The following is a 15153-nucleotide window of genomic DNA, read 5'->3' on the forward strand; positions in this document are numbered from 1 at the left end:
TGTCCTTGGCCCATTCTGCAGGTCCAGTCACCCAGGGTCCTCTCCTTTTCCTCCTGGTCCTCTTTAAGAGTGGAGGAGGCGAGGGCTGTCAAGCTGCCTTGGGCTGTGGAAGGGGAACTGAAACTGTCTCAGACCCTGTGGTCACCAGTGCTGCTCAGTGGTAGCACCTGCCTGAGCATTGTGCCAGGGCAGGAAGCAGAAGCCAGGGGCTGGCTGAGTGAGATTCACCCACCCACCCCTTCTGGACATTAGCCTTTCAAGACCAGCCTCAGAGAAAGGGCCACATGTCCTAGAACCTCAGGGTGCCCATGAACAGAGACAGCTTTAGTTGCTCAGCCCAAGACATGCCAGGCAGCTGCTCCTCGGAGTATGGAGGAATGGCTCCTCGCGACACCCTTCCAAGTTGGCACTGGCCACTGGCCCTCTATTCTTTGTCTTCCTTTGCTCTTTGTCTCTCCACCTGTCTACAGTAGACCCAGGAAGGGTATGGCAGTGTGGTGAGGGGAAGGAGGCACTCGCAGACAGGTTTTGGGTTGGTGTCCGCCTTTGAGAGTGCCCCGCCCAGAGGGAAGGTGACCTCCTCTCCAGGGCTCACCCAGCGCTGGCCCTGGGACTGCTTGCACACCTGAATGGCATTCCATCCTGTTGTGTGCCCTTCTTCCTATGACATGCCCCTCTGGTGGGGAATTAAGGAGGGACCAGGCCAGCATCCAGCCTTCCTGCCTCTGCACCCCTCGAGATGTGGCGCCTGCTCAGCTTCCTGAGACTCTGTACTTGGAAGCCTGCAGCAAGGGTGGCTGCCACCACTTCGCTCCGGGGCTGCTATGCACTTGGTGAAGCACCCTGCTTGGAGCACAGCCCATGCGTGTTTGACAGCAGAAGGGATGATCTGCCCAGAAGCGAAGGTCCCTGGGTTTCTCACCTCTCTGCTTAAACTAGAGCCAGCCTTCACCTCTTGCCCATCTCCCACTCCAGCCTGGCTGCCGGCTCGCCCCTTGGCCAGGACTAAGCGCATCTCCCTGGAGCATGCGGGAATCACTCTTTCTGGCGTGGGAGGGACAGGACACATGCACAGAACACCCCTCGCTGGGTTCTCCTCAGATTGAAGGCTGGGAGAAAACTGTGGTGTTGGTGGCACCCCAGCTTGAGAGGGCATGGCTGGATGGGTCTCCCTGCCACGGGGAGAGGTCTGTGAGGACTGCGCTTGTCAGGAGAATGACAAGATTGTTGATATCCTTCAAGGCCAGATGCATAGACCCTGTCTTGGTCCAATTGCCAGCATCTCACAGCTCCCCAGAAGGATGTAGGAACAGGAATTACAGGTGCATTTGGTTAATTATGTCCCTTACTTAACTTAATTGCAGGCTCAGACAGCCAGGTGGTGATTATTGTGAGTGGTCTCATTAGGCAGATGTGTCCATGAGCAGCTGCATACAGCACTCTGGCGGGTTCAGAAAGGCATGCTAGAGTGTCCTCGGTGCATAACAGGTCCTTACCCCTGGTGCAGTACTGACAGAATCCAGACCTTGATGGCAGTTTAAAGGGAAAAGATCCGTGTGTGCAATCAGGGCATGTGAGGTCCCATCATGCTGCTGAGTCCAATGAAACAGTGTCCTCTCTCTGATCGTAAATTAGAACAAAGCAGGTCTCACCACACTTTTTAATAAGCTGGTCTGTGAGGCATCTCGAATTTCTGGGGCTCAGCTCAATAGTTTTGTTCTTTAGTAACCCTTTAAACATCAGGAAGGAGGAGGTTCTAACCTCAGTCAGGCAGACTCGTGTGCTCAGGAGACGGCTGGAAAGTGGTGATCCTGTGTCTCCACCCTGAGCCCAAGCACCCACCGCCCAGCTTGGTCTCATGGACTGCTTCTTTTGACTGCCATTTCTCTAGCCCTTTGGGTGATGTAGCTTGATGCTGACCTTTCCATAGGGAGCAAGATATCCTTAGTGTCCTGCACCACTTGGGAGGGATGGGTGCCTGTGGTTGTGAGATGACAGCAGTGCCTGTGCTGGCTGACTCCCTGGTCTTGTTTCTCTTTAGATGAGTTCTGGTTCTCAGATGGGTCCTTGTCGGATAAGTCCAAGTGTGCAGATCCTGGCCTGATGCCCCTCCCAGACACAGCCACGGGGTTGGCGTGGTCCCACCTGGTGGATGCTGCACGGGCATTTGAAGGTAAACACTCTAGCCTCCTGGCCTCACACCTGCCCTGGGAGCTCTTGGCAGCTTGGGGCAGAGCCTGTGCATCGTCCTCTGGGTCAGATGCTGGATGTGTCACCCATCCTTGAGGGAACTCAAGCAGAAGGCTTGGGCTCTGAGGAGCTTCCTGAGCCTGTTTCACCACATGGAATGAGCACTGGGCACAGGATCCCAGTGGAGACCTCACTGTGGCCTGGGTGGGATGAGCCACTTTTCCTCTTGGCCCTGTCTCCTTGTCTGAGAAGCAGCGGTGATCATGTAGGTACACACCATGTCTTCTTGAGGCATGGTGAGGTGGGTGGAGGACCCTCCAGGGGCCACGGTACAGGTTTGGCAGGATACGACCCCCTAGGCGTGAACGTGGCATGATCTGCTCACCCCAGAGACAAGCCACCATGTGGGCCTTCCCCCAGTCCTGCTGTCTGTTGCTCAGTGCTGCCTGGGGGACACATGACCCAGCTTGTAGATGGTGGTGGCTACGGGAAAGATGCCTACTCCTTGTATCTCTGGCCTGTGTGTAATGCACAGTGAGCCAGTGGCCCAAGGTCAGGACTCAGAACTTCTCCTGTCTGTCTTGTCATGATGGCAGCTTCTGCCTCTCTCACTCCCTCTACCGTACCCGTGGCCTGGCAGGTCTCGTGAAACAGGTGAGGTCTGTCTCAGGAGGGGACCAGCAACCTTGCTTCTCGGCCACTTGAGAGGCCTCCTCTGGCCAGCAGCATCCTTGTGTGTAGGGCAGAAGCCTAGGCCATTCTTCAGGTCCCGGGGGGCAGGGGTTGTCCAAGAGGAGAATGGTGTATCCTGAGCCCGCTCTGCCTGCTCTCCTGACAGCACAGAGCCAGCTCTGGAGTCCCTGCTCCTCAGAGCCTTGCTCCCATGAGTAGCCTGAAACATGCCCATGAGCTCTCAAAGGCAGTTTGAGGGTCTCGTGGGACTCAGGACCCCCAAGCCCATGTTTTTCTTTTTTTTTTTTTTAATATTTTTTTGTAATTTGACCAATACATTTATTTTATTTATTTATTTATATGTGATGCTGAGAATTGAATCCACGGCCTTGCACATGCTAGGTGAGCACTCTACCACTGAGCCACAGCCCCATCCTCGGGCCCATATTTTGATGTAAGTGTAGCCAATGCTTTTGAAAGCAGGCCTTCAGAAATGGAATGTTTCTGCCTGTGGAAGTGAGACCCAGGACCTTTATAGAACCCAAAGTGTCATTCCTCTTTGCAGGCTTCTCCCCACGACCTACCTCGTTCACACCACACATCTCATCTTGTGATATGTTCACTTTTGCCTAAGAGCCAAAGTCTATATTGGACACACAAATTTAAGGTTACAGATTTACCATACTGTTCAACAATAGGGCCGACACCAAATTAATTCATCTGCCCAAGCATGGCTTTCTGTTTCAGTCAGCTCTTTTGTTGCTGTGATCTGTGATCAAAAGACCCAACAAAAACAACTTAAGAGGAGAAGGTATTTATTCAGGCTCTTGGTTTCAGTCCACAGTTGGCCAACACTGTAGCTCTGGGCCTGGGGAGAGGCAGGATATAATGGTGGGTTATGGTGGAGGAAAGCTGCCCAGGGATAGTGGCCAGGAAGCAGAGGGACAAACACAAACCTCAGGGCATTCCCTCATTAATCTAATCACCAGTGCATAGATCTGCTGATTAGGTTACAGCTCTCATGGCCTGATCACCTCACCTCTGAATGTCCTCACATCATCTCACACGTGAGCTCCAAGTCAGTCATCAGTTTTTCTTTGAATATTGATAAACCATTAGCAGATTTGACCCAAAAAATAAATAGTACAAATGAACAAAATTAGAAAGAAGATGAAATTAGCCTGGGAGAGGACACGTGCCGCCTCCCCAAGCAGGCTCCTCACACCCCAGGCCAGATGGCTGGTATGGCCACAGTAGGGGCCCCTCCATAGTTGGAGTCCTTGCCAACCCCTCCAGAAGACATACCTGGACACCCAGATCCCTAATATGGTCAGGACAAGACCTGGGTCACCTGGTCAATTCAGTGTGCAGTTGGACAGTCCTAGGAGTTAACTGGAGAAGCTGAAAGAAACCTGTGACAAGTCTGTCCAGCACTGCCAGCTTAGAGCACCCCTCAGCTCACAGCACTCACACTGCCCACCATAGAGACCTGGGCACGGGCTCTGCCCGACCCCACGGAGGCTTTCTGTCTCCATCCTGGTGCTACTCTTAGACTGCAGCTGGTTCCCTCTGAGCCAAGTAGCAGCATGCTGCCTGGCCAGCACGCGCATCTATGCTCTGTGCTTCCCAGTAAGCGTTCTCTGGATGCCCTTGAAGGGGGTTTTAGAGGAATTAGGAATGTCAGGCACTACATAGGAATGAATCCAGTTAATGCGGGGCGGGGGGGGGCATAAGAAATAATTGAAGGCCAGAATGTGGAGGTCATTGTAAAGGTCATCTGGAAATCCCCACATCCCAAATGCCACTTGAAACTAGTAAGTGTACAGTTAATTGTTTTCAGTTTCAGAGAATAATGATGCCCTTGTTTAAAATTTTCTTGAAATTTAAAAGCAGCCTTCTTGCATAATAGGATTCTTTCCTGATTAAATACACACAAAAAAAGAGAACCATTAGACAATTGTCTAATATTGATATGGAAAAACTTAAATGAAATTTCAGTAACAGATTGAAAAGATTATACATTGTTCCTGGCAAGAGCTTAGCTAGTCTAATAAAAAAAAAACTTTAATTATAACAAGTTATAGTAGTTGAAGTAATTAAACTGATCATATCACTTTCCAAAAAAAGTAAATCTAACAGAATTACGACCTATTTCTAATAAAATCTTGAATAAAAGATTGAAATTTCTAATAAAAGATTGATAAGATACCTCCAGTCAAGCATAGTGGCACACACCTGTAACCTTGGCAACTCAGAATACCAAGAAAGGAGGATCACAAGTTTGAGGCCATCCTCAACAACTTAGTGAGACCCTGTCTCAAAATTAAGAGATGGGGATGTGACTCAGTTATAAAGTGACCCTAGGTTAAATTCCCAATCCAAAAAAGAAAGATATCTCAAAAGCCTTGGAATGTCTATTTTATTCCAAATAACTGCATGATACCTGTGGGAATGTTTCCAAGCAGAGCCCTAAGTCTAGAGGAGCCAACTTGCCCTTTGAAACCATATCCTTTAACTTTTGCTGGAATCATTGACATTTAGAAATTTTTAGGGATCATAAACATAAACAAAGTAACTTGATATACATCATTTCAAAGTATTGTTAATTTTTTTTAGTTACCTGTGTCTACATCACAAAACACCCCAAAATGTACAGCTAACCCCAATGATTTCCGTTATTTCCTATGCTGCAGGTTAGTCAATGCTCAGCTGGGTGGCTCTTCTGTTCCACATTTTGTCACCCAGAGTCACTCATGCAGCTGGAGCCTAGCTGGGACCTGCACGTCCCAGGGACTCCACTCCCTTGCAGTGTGGAGCTCCAGGCTGTGGCAGGGACCCCATCCCTAGCAGGGTGATCACACTCTTCACAGGAGGCACTGGGAATGAGCAGAGCAGAAGCAGGTGCTCTGTGACTACCAGACCTGGTGCTGGAGGTCCCAGAATAGCATCTCACCACATGCTGTGGTCAGAGCATGTCTCAAGGCCAGCAGCCCTGGGTAGGCACAGGCTCCGCCTCTCCTGCTGGGGTAGTATATTTCCCAAGAGGCTGACTCTCCACAGTGGTTGCTCAGAGTCTCCTGCTGAGATGGCCGCAGAATCAGAAGATGGAATTCCGTGTTCTTTGGAAAGCAAGCCACCACTAGATTACAGTGAGGTAGGTCCAAGAAGTACTTCAGTGACTAAAATTCTTAACATAAGTAAGAATGACTGTCCTTTTCAAATTAATTTGTAGATTAGAACAATTTCAATTCAGCTATCCAAAAGTAGGTTAAAGTAATTGCATCTACTCAGACAACAGAGGAACAATGTTCAACCAAAAAAAAAAAAACTATTATAAATAATAACTAAAACTATTACAATGATTCAAAAATAGAATAAGTCCTTTTGAAGAAAAATAGAACACACACTGAAATCTGAATATATTTCAATAATTAAATGGCAAAGGGCATACCTTTGGATTTAGGAACTAGAAAAGTTGATTTTAGAAACAGTTAAAAAAAAAAACACCATTTGGAGGTAATCTTTAGTTGTGGGATAACAAGAGAACACAAAAGGTAACATGACCAAATAAAAGTATTTCACAGACCTTGTACGCACCTTCAAGAGAAGATTTGAGGGAGGTGTGCTGGGCACTAGGGTTTGCCTGTACCTATGATGGGCAAAGCAGGGTGTCTAAATTGCACTCAGGATCTTGGCAAAAGAATAGCACCTCTGCAGCTGACAGACAGCCCACACACACGGAGCACAAGGGCCAGAAGGCGGCCATCAGTCTCGGGCACCGCAGGGCGGGTGAGCACCAGCTCCACCTGTGGCAGGTGGAGAATGACCTGGCATCTCTGGGAAGCAGAAGGTGCCCTGCAGAGCACCAGGGCTCCTCTCTTGCTTGAGCACAGCACCTTGCACAGCTCGCCAGAAGACTGCACCCCACTGCTCAGACACCTCATTCCTGAGAAGTGGCTATTCAAAAGAGTGAAAAGGTGTTCCGTAGAGAAATACTGTGTGGCATCATTAAAAATTAATAAGTGAACACACCACCTAATTCTACCCCAAAAGCCACATGTCAGAGAAAGTAGAGCTATCTCCTGGGTCCAGAGGAGGAGGTGATTTGGGTGCTGAGCGCACATGCTGTTGGCCCAGCTGCAGTCCTCCCAGGCCACAGTGGGAAGCCGAAAACCTGGCTGGCCACCGTCCAGGCTTTTTTTCATATGTGCATTTCCTTTCTTCAGTGGGGCGAGCTGCCCTTTGCACTTCAGAACTCCCAAGTAAGATGCACTGACCGTGTGCAGCAAGGCCCTTCAGCCCTGGCAGCCCAGCGCTCAGCTGCCTGGGTGTGGACCAGAGCATGTATGTTGACTTCCTGGCTTGCTCCTCTAACAGATGTTAACTGTCCCATAGTGCAGAAGCACTGCGTGTTCCATGGAAGCTGGGGTTGGGTTTTCACACAGAAGGAGCCTCTGACGCTGGGCAGGGATAGCTCCCTCAGCCCTGGGACCCTGAGTGGGGCCAGCAGGGCCCTGTGCTGTGTTGCTGAGCTATGAGTATGTTTAACTTGGGACAGGCTTATGGAATGTCACCCCGTCCCAAGCACGGGGTGCTCTGCCATAATCTCTACCCCCTCAGGCTTGGAGACAGGGACAGAGCCACTGGGAAAGCTGGCTGAGGCTCAACCAGTGGGGCAGGGGCAAGGGGCATGGGAGTGGAGTCTCTCTAGAAGCCCTGGGATTTAGAGCAGCTCCCATATATCAAGTGTAGTTTGGAGCACTTGTGGCATAGATGTGACCAGGAGCAGCCTTGAGAGGAGAAATTGCAAGCGGGTGGTCAGAGTTGTGATTCCATACCCCCAGCCAAGGAGACCTGTGCTCCATCGCTCCACGTTTTCCATGGCTGGCGACTGCCACCATGTCCCCAAAGCCACGGGGGCAGTTCAGGCACTGCAGCAGGAGTAAGATGACCATATAACCATCTTCTCTAAAACAGCTTTCTGTGCTGTAGCTTATGCCCTGTGGGCCCTCGGTTTTTTAGATCCCATGGTAACCATAAACTTTCATAATGAGAACTTTTCCAGTTCTAAAGTTTCAGCTTAAAGCTGATGACGTCAATTTAGTGATGTGTGACATGCACATGTGTTTACACCAGCATAAGGGAACGGTGGGTGATAGGCTGGGTGCTCCTCATGGTAACATGATTAGAAGAAAGAAAAAAGAAAAGTGACTGCACAAGAAGAAAACTGCAAGGTGAACGTTTACAGTAAATCAAAGTGTAAGTCTCCAGCTTAAGTTAGAATTTGCTTCAAGCTGATTCAGTTGCTGCATCTCAAGTCAAGAGCGAGGCCAGGGCTGTCTTTACTCGCTCCTCAGCGGAGATTCCAGCCATTATCTTTCTGTATTCGCCAGTCAGTGGCCATAGTCTGGCCCAGAGCACTTCCTGCCAAAAGCCCATTGCAGACCCATGCTGCTTCCTGGTGGTCAGTTAAGTCTACTTCCTGCAGCCCAACGAGCACAGACCTCAACCAGAGCCTCTGGTTCTTCGGAGGAGCTACAAGGCCCCAGCTTGTCTCTGGCTCGTGGTTTCAGCAGAGGTGTGCTGGAATGGCGCTGCTTGTGGAGATGAGCTTTCTTGATCTAGCCTCTGGCTTCTGGCAAGTTACGCTAATGTCAGATAAACAACTTAAAGGAGAAAAGGTTTACCTTGACTCGTGGTTTGAGCAGCTTCAGGACTTGGTCATCTGGACCTATGGCTTTGAGGGGTGCGGTGAGGCAGGACATTGTGGCAGGAGCATGTGGTGGAACAAAGCTGCTTCCCTCTTGGCAGCCTGGAAACAGATACAGGGCCAGTGTTCCAGGGTCCTCTGCAGAGCTCACCCCCATGACCTGCTTTCTCCAGCAGGCTACCAGCTGCCAGTGAAGCACCAGCTGGGGACATCCAGGTCCTGTTGGCCACACACCCCCATACACTGTGGTCCTGATCCATCCCTGCAGCCAGAACCTGGCCATACAACCCAGCCCGCCCTTGCGGGCTTGGCCTGAGGCCCTCAGAGCTGTAGAAAGCCTGGGTGGGCTCTGGGAGTCACTCAGCCAGCCGTCTGATGGCAGCCCGAAGTTGTCACAGGTAGCTATTGACTCCACCTCCTCTCAGTGTTAACATGTTAAACGTTTTTAAAATGTAGGAGCAAGGTTTAAATTAAGTAAAGGGGTGGGCTGTCTCATGTGAGCCACGCTGATGTCCCCCTGGCCCCACCTGCTCAGACAAGAGCTGGGGAAAGGGAGGCTGCACATGTCGTGCACTCACGCAGCCCTGGCTCCCAGGCCTTTGTGGTTTCCTTTGGGCTGTGTGGTTGTTGGTCAGAAGTCACTTGATTACTGAGTGTTTATCACCATAGAAGCTTCCCCTGGACACCCTCAGGAAGATGGGCCACGTTACACAGGAGCTTCAGCGCAGGCCTGGTTGTGGCCGCACGGCCCTTGTGGCCTGCCTCTTGACCAGCAGGACATCGTTTCTCCCAGGGAACATCTGGGTAGCTGCTAGGAGCCAGTCCTGTCTTGGGGATGTCTTATCAGTTAAGGTTGGCACAGCTGAAGCCTTTTCACCCAGGTATGTAGATGTGGGCCTTAGAGCAGGTGTGTTAGGTGGGATACGAGCCTGACCAGACACCCCCTTGGTGGCGCACAGTGAGGACGGCTCCAGCAGATGCCCCCTTGGTAGTGGACAGTGAGGACGGCGCCAGCAAAGCTCTTTGAGAAAGTGGGGAGATTAATTCTGTGACATTCTTGGCATTGCTCTTGTCAGCAGTGAAATTCCCCAAGGAGCATGACAGCTCTGGTCCCTAGGGACCTTGCAGACAGGTCTGTGTGGCACACCACAGCAGGCAGGACCTCCCCAGCCAGGCTGCCCTGGCTCTGCCCCCATGTCTGCCGGGCACCTGGAGCCCTGGGTGAATCTGGGCAGCACCCACATTATGCTGTTGGAGTTGTCACAAACCCATCCTCTGCAGAAGTCTCAGTGTGCTATGCTGAATGGATGACAGAGTTGTCGTCTTGGGACTGTAGAGTTGCAGTGTTGTCTTACAGAAGATGAGACCTGTGGGATTTTCAGAAAGGTTCACTGAAAGACATCTGGATGGCTATGGCAGGCATTAGAAAGGGGCCCCTGACAGAACCCCACGGTGCTTACGAGCAGGCTCAACGGACTCCGGGACGCCAGGCCACCGCCAGCACTATGCCTGCAGCCCCGGCTTTCCTCCTAGGCTCCTGGCAGCCTCCACATGGCCGTTCTTTTTAATTAACTGGAGGTATGTGCCCCTCCATAAGCCAGACAGGCAGGTAGCTTCGTTAGGAGGCTCACTGAGCAGCCAGGGAGACAGTGGGGTGAATTAAGAACAGGGCACACCTAAGTGCAGCTTCTCCCCCATTAATCAGCCACACAAAAGAGCTGCCACAGCACTGACGCTCGAGCTGTGCCTCTCGGAAACCAGGAGTGAGGCCCAGGGGAGGGAAGTGGTCCTGGGTGGATTGTGGCCCACGTCCACCTTGTGCAGAGAAGGACTTTCCCGTGCATCTTCAGCGCCTCTGGCCAGCATGGCCTGTGCTGAGAAACAACACCCGCTCAGCTGAGCCCTGGGCTCTGGAGCTGCAGGTGCCGTGCCCTGACCTTCCTGCCCAACTTCCAGGGACTGGCTTTGCCAGTTTCTCTCCTTCCCAGTGTGTGGAGTGAGTCACTGGCGCTTGTGCTTGGGTCCGCGTGTGTGGCGCGCCAGGTGTCTCTGTTGTCCACAGCACGAGTACACATGGTACACGTGGTCTCAGTTGTCTGGCACTCAGCTCCTCCCAGTTCCTGACTTCCACATAGGTGAGCGGCCACACTGCGCTCTGCACTGCACACCCCGTCACTTGAGCCCTGGAGGCCCGAGAGCCTCGGGTACGAGGGCGTCCCTGCTCATGGGAGAACTCTGGATCTTATTTCAGGTCTTGACCCAGATGAGGAACTGGGGCTGCTCTGTCACCACGCGTCCTTTCTAGGTGACTGTCTGCGGCTGGCTGCTGCCTCCTGATGCTCTGTAGCCTGCTCTGTGTCTGTGTGTCTGCATGTCTGCATGGCTCCTTGCTCTCTGGGCTGGGGGTGGTGGGGGGAACCATACTGGGCGGTCCAGGAATGTTCTCGAGTTTAGGGGAGCTTGCCGGCAGGCCCATCTCCCCGGCCCTTATCATCCAGCTTGTTCTTTCGCACGGAGCCAGCAGCTTGGGGTGTGGAGAGAAGAGAGTAGATTGGCTCTAGCAATCCAGGATCTACCACTTGTCCCTGCCACGCAGCCCTGTGGGACAGCCATCTTTATGCTTTTGTTGTCAGCTTGCCTGAGTTTCTGTTTCTTTGTTTTATTTCAAACAGGGAAATAACTGATTTGGAGGGGGAAACAGATTTCATTTTGTACTAAATTCATCTCTACAAAAAAAAAAAAAAAAGTGCCCTGGAGCTGATACTGACTCTTCTTTCTGTTGTTCTTCTCCCCCACCCCCAGACCAGAGAGTGGCATCCTTCTGCACCCTGACGGATCTGCAGCACGGGCAGGACTTGGAAGGGGCCCAGGAACTGCCCTTGTGCGTAGATCCAGGCAGCAGCAAAGAGTTCATGGACTCAGCTGGGTACGTGGACCCCTGTCCCACTGGGCCTCCTCAGGAATCCAGGGGAGGGACGGAGGGGACTGGCAAGGCTTCCTGCCTTCCTGGAGGAAGGTGCTCGGCCACATGGCTGCTCCTCTGTGCAGGCAGGTCCCATCTGCTAAGGCTGACAATACAGGGGCACGCCTCACTGGTAGAAAGGGACAGGAGGGGCCAGAGGGTCAACCTCTGCTGCCTAGTCATCATGACAGTGCCACGCAGTGATACCAAGCAGCTTTCAGGCTGCCAGGCCATGCATGCTGTGTTCCCACCAAGGGCAAGATTCCTCTAGAACCTGCCCCAGACCCGGCTTCAGATCCCGTTGTCACCCTGCATTCATGAGTACATAGCCCGGGAAGTGGCGTGCTCCCCTCTGTGTGAACTGAGCTGTCCTTCACTTGCACGTTCCCTTGAGCTTTATGATACGTTCATGACAGGTAGGCTGGGCGGTGGAGTCCACCTGCAGCTGCCAGGGCTGCGCGCTGGCCTCTGTCCACACACTCCACCCTTTGCTTTCTTCCCTACCTCTGTGTCTGTATACAGAGTGAGTCTTTTTTATAGCAGTGAGGGGACACCCTCCAGTAGGACATGACATCACTCCTTTCCTTGCCAGGCTCCCAGCACAGGAGTAATGTCCAGTGCCAGGTTTACCAGGGGTGTCCTCCCTCACGTCCCCTGAGTCATTCTAATTAGACCTGTTTGCTAGGGAGCGCTCTCCATCCACTTTGACCGGGAAAGTCAATCAGCTGGAATTAATTCTGCGACAACTGCAGACCGACCTTCGGAAGGTAAAGAGACAAGAACCCTGGGCATGCAGGAGGTGTGCTCAAACCAGGGACCAGAGTCCATGCTGAGGAGGAGAGACACCATCTCTGTGGGGCACGTAGCTGTTGATGGACAGTGAGGCAAAGGGAACCTCGACAGAGGTTGAGTGCTGGCCTTACTGACAGAGTACAAGTTTGCGGGGTCCCAAGAACATTGGGGAGATGGCTGCTGAGGGGCAGTGGGGTGATCTGAGCTAAAGTGGAGTCTGGCTGAGGAGAGCAGGATCCCAGGAAAACTGCCTCAGCCTTAGGGAAAGTCACTTCAGCTGCCTCTTGGGATCAGGGACTTCCAGCGCAGAGGAGAGCCTAGAAGGAATAGGGGGACCTGAGGGTGGGGCCAGAGGCACCAAGAGCAGGAACAGCCCCTGACTGGCCACGTCCCACTTGGCCATGCCCACACAGTACCACAGTGCCATTGGTGGACCAGTGGTCAAGTCAGACCCCTGTGGCAGCCGCTGCCAAGCTCCGCTGGGGCGAGGGTCTCTTGGCCCCGGAGGGCTGGGGCTGGGGCTTCACACTTCTTGTCACTGTGTGTTGCAGACTCCAGGTGGGACTGCTCTGAAATTTTTAATCATTCTTACATAGTTTTGAGTGGCACATTTTTAAAAGTCAGTGTGGAAATATAGTGTAGCCAGAAAGCATGTGAAGGAATGAAAGGCCTCTGGTCACTGAGCACACTAGGGGCACCTGGGTTCTGTCCTTTGTAGCGGGAGGCTGCTTGGGAAGCTCAGGCTCATCAGATTTCCCTCACAGCTGCCCGCTGTGGTCTCCCTCTGGGTGGAAGATGGCGGGCACCCTGGTCATGAAGGAGCAGGAGCGTGGTGGGATAAGCGGAGAGGCAGTGGACTGCTCACCCGTCCCTTTGTCATTGGCAGGTCCCCTCCCTGAAGGAAGCACGCCCCCTCCCAGAGGTCAGGAAAAGTGAGAGCAGGGACTCCTGGGCCCCCGGGGAGCAGGGGCCAGCCCCTGACTTTGGTGTGTTCCTGCAGGAGAAGCAAGACAAGGCCGTGCTGCAGGCCGAGGTGCAGCACCTGCGGGAGGACAACCTGCGGCTGCAGGAGGAGTCCCAGACGGCCGCTGCCCAGCTGCGCAGGTTCACCGAGTGGTTCTTCAGCACTGTGGACAAGAAGTCCTAGCCAGCGCCTCACCAGGCCACGGGGCCTGCTGCTGCCCCCCCAGCCGCAGCAGGGTCCTGAGTGTGCTGTCACCAAGCGTAGCGTTTGCTGTTCCATCTCGTGCAGTGCCATTCACCCCAGCAGGACGGGGCCTGGCTCCTCCAGGCAGCCACAGAGGGAGCAGTGAAGTGCAGATGAGTGTAACTCACAGGGCAGGACGTGAGCCTCGTCCGCTGAGACCCTCCTCCGGCGATGAAGTGGGGTCTGGCTGCTCATCTGGCTCACCTTGGGGGCAGAGGCGGGCTCCATTTCCAGTGCCAGCCACTGAGGCGATGCCTAGCAGGGCCCTCATTGGGTGTTAGTGTTGTAAAGTAGACACAGAGACAAACAGTCAGATGTACACTTTAATGGTAAAGGTGCTCTATTTTTTTGGATGTACAGTAGCTTTATTTCCACAGCCACATTATCATAGCAATAAAGAGGGAGGCTTAGTCAGTAGTTGGAAAGCTTCATGGAGAAGCACTGGCCTAACACTAGTTTGAATGCAGTTACTGTAGAGACTTATTTATTTGCAGGAACAAATGGTGCCTGAATATTAACAGTGTTCTGATTTTTTTAAAAAGATACTATGCCTTGTAAATGGCTCGCCGAGTGGTCTGTAGTCGCTCGACTCTTAGCTCACTGTGTATAGTTGCTTTGCTGGAATGAAAGATCCACTCACACTGGAGCTGCCTGTGTGCTGGGAGCCAGGGGCTCCCGCGGGCAGCGCCACATTCGTGTATCTTTGTACAGAAGCTCTGATGACATGTCTTGTATTTAACACCCTTATTTAAGCTTATTTAACCTTGAATTGTTAATTTTATAAGATGTGGTCTTACCTGCACTATGATGGGGAGGGAGGCAGCAGACAGCTCGGGGAGGAAGAGGCACGCCCAGGGCAGAGAGGCTGCTTGGGGGGGACCACGGCTGGAGGCTGCGAGGAGCGAGTCGTTGGTATTGCTTTACCATTTTTAACTGTTATATTTGAGATGAATATACATTTTGCTTTTTTAATAAATGTTCAAAAGAAGTCCATGTAAGTAACAGCCTTGTCAGGTGGATGTAGACCTTTTATGATCTGTCAACAGTCTGTGGATTTATTTTGGGTCATTTAAGATCTTGTTGTATACTGAATACCATTTAGCTGCCTTGTTAGAGAATCCCAGGCTGATTTAAAGTAAAGAGTAACTAGTATTTATTAGTACCTGCTCTATGCCAGACCCTCATCTGTGTTTCTTGTCTCATTATTGAATCCCTACAGTGTCCTTGGTAGGTAAGGTGTGGTGTCCCATTTTACAGCTGGGTTAACTGGGGCCCGGCTCGCGTAATGTACCCTGTTTGTCTTCCTTATTATCATCTCATTTACATAATGTGCTATTCTTACAACACATACAATAAGACTAGTCCAGAGTTGTCAGGAAGAGGATTTCACTGGATTTCAGTCCGGCTAGGGCGAAAGACATGGACAGGCACCTGGTGGGAAGTGTTCACTGCAAGAGACACAGCCCTTGGCCTTCCAGAGATGAGACCACAGGCAGAGCTGGGTGGGTGCCAAGTGGTTCTTAGGCTGCCCTGAGGGTTTACCGTGAGGGGCACGTTAAGCAGTGTCCTTGGTGCCCCCACAGCTGTAGCACCAGCTTCACAGGCTGTGCCTTACAGCCA

The 15153-nt window shown here is 52.0% G+C and overlaps 1 protein-coding gene across 5 annotated transcripts in view; it reads left to right on the top strand.

Moving 5' to 3' along the window:
- Sipa1l2 (signal induced proliferation associated 1 like 2) overlaps positions 1-14670 on the top strand; it is a 134873-nt gene extending 120203 nt beyond the window's left edge. For 4 of the 5 annotated variants that reach the window (XM_026412508.2, XM_026412535.2, XM_026412518.2 and 1 more), the window contains exons 18-22: positions 2042-2173; positions 10824-10877; positions 11375-11498; positions 12220-12301; positions 13327-14670. In XM_026412508.2, the coding sequence (XP_026268293.2) occupies positions 2042-2173; positions 10824-10877; positions 11375-11498; positions 12220-12301; positions 13327-13473 (539 nt within the window). In that variant the 3' untranslated portion in view covers positions 13474-14670. The remainder of the gene's footprint in view (positions 1-2041; positions 2174-10823; positions 10878-11374; positions 11499-12219; positions 12302-13326) is intronic. The other variant, XM_026412543.2, reaches the window with a different exon arrangement.
- Positions 14671-15153: the final 483 nt, after the last annotated feature.

This window comes from Urocitellus parryii, chromosome 9 (assembly GCF_045843805.1).
Source record: "Urocitellus parryii isolate mUroPar1 chromosome 9, mUroPar1.hap1, whole genome shotgun sequence".
In the NCBI taxonomy this organism is placed as follows: domain Eukaryota; kingdom Metazoa; phylum Chordata; class Mammalia; order Rodentia; family Sciuridae; genus Urocitellus; species Urocitellus parryii.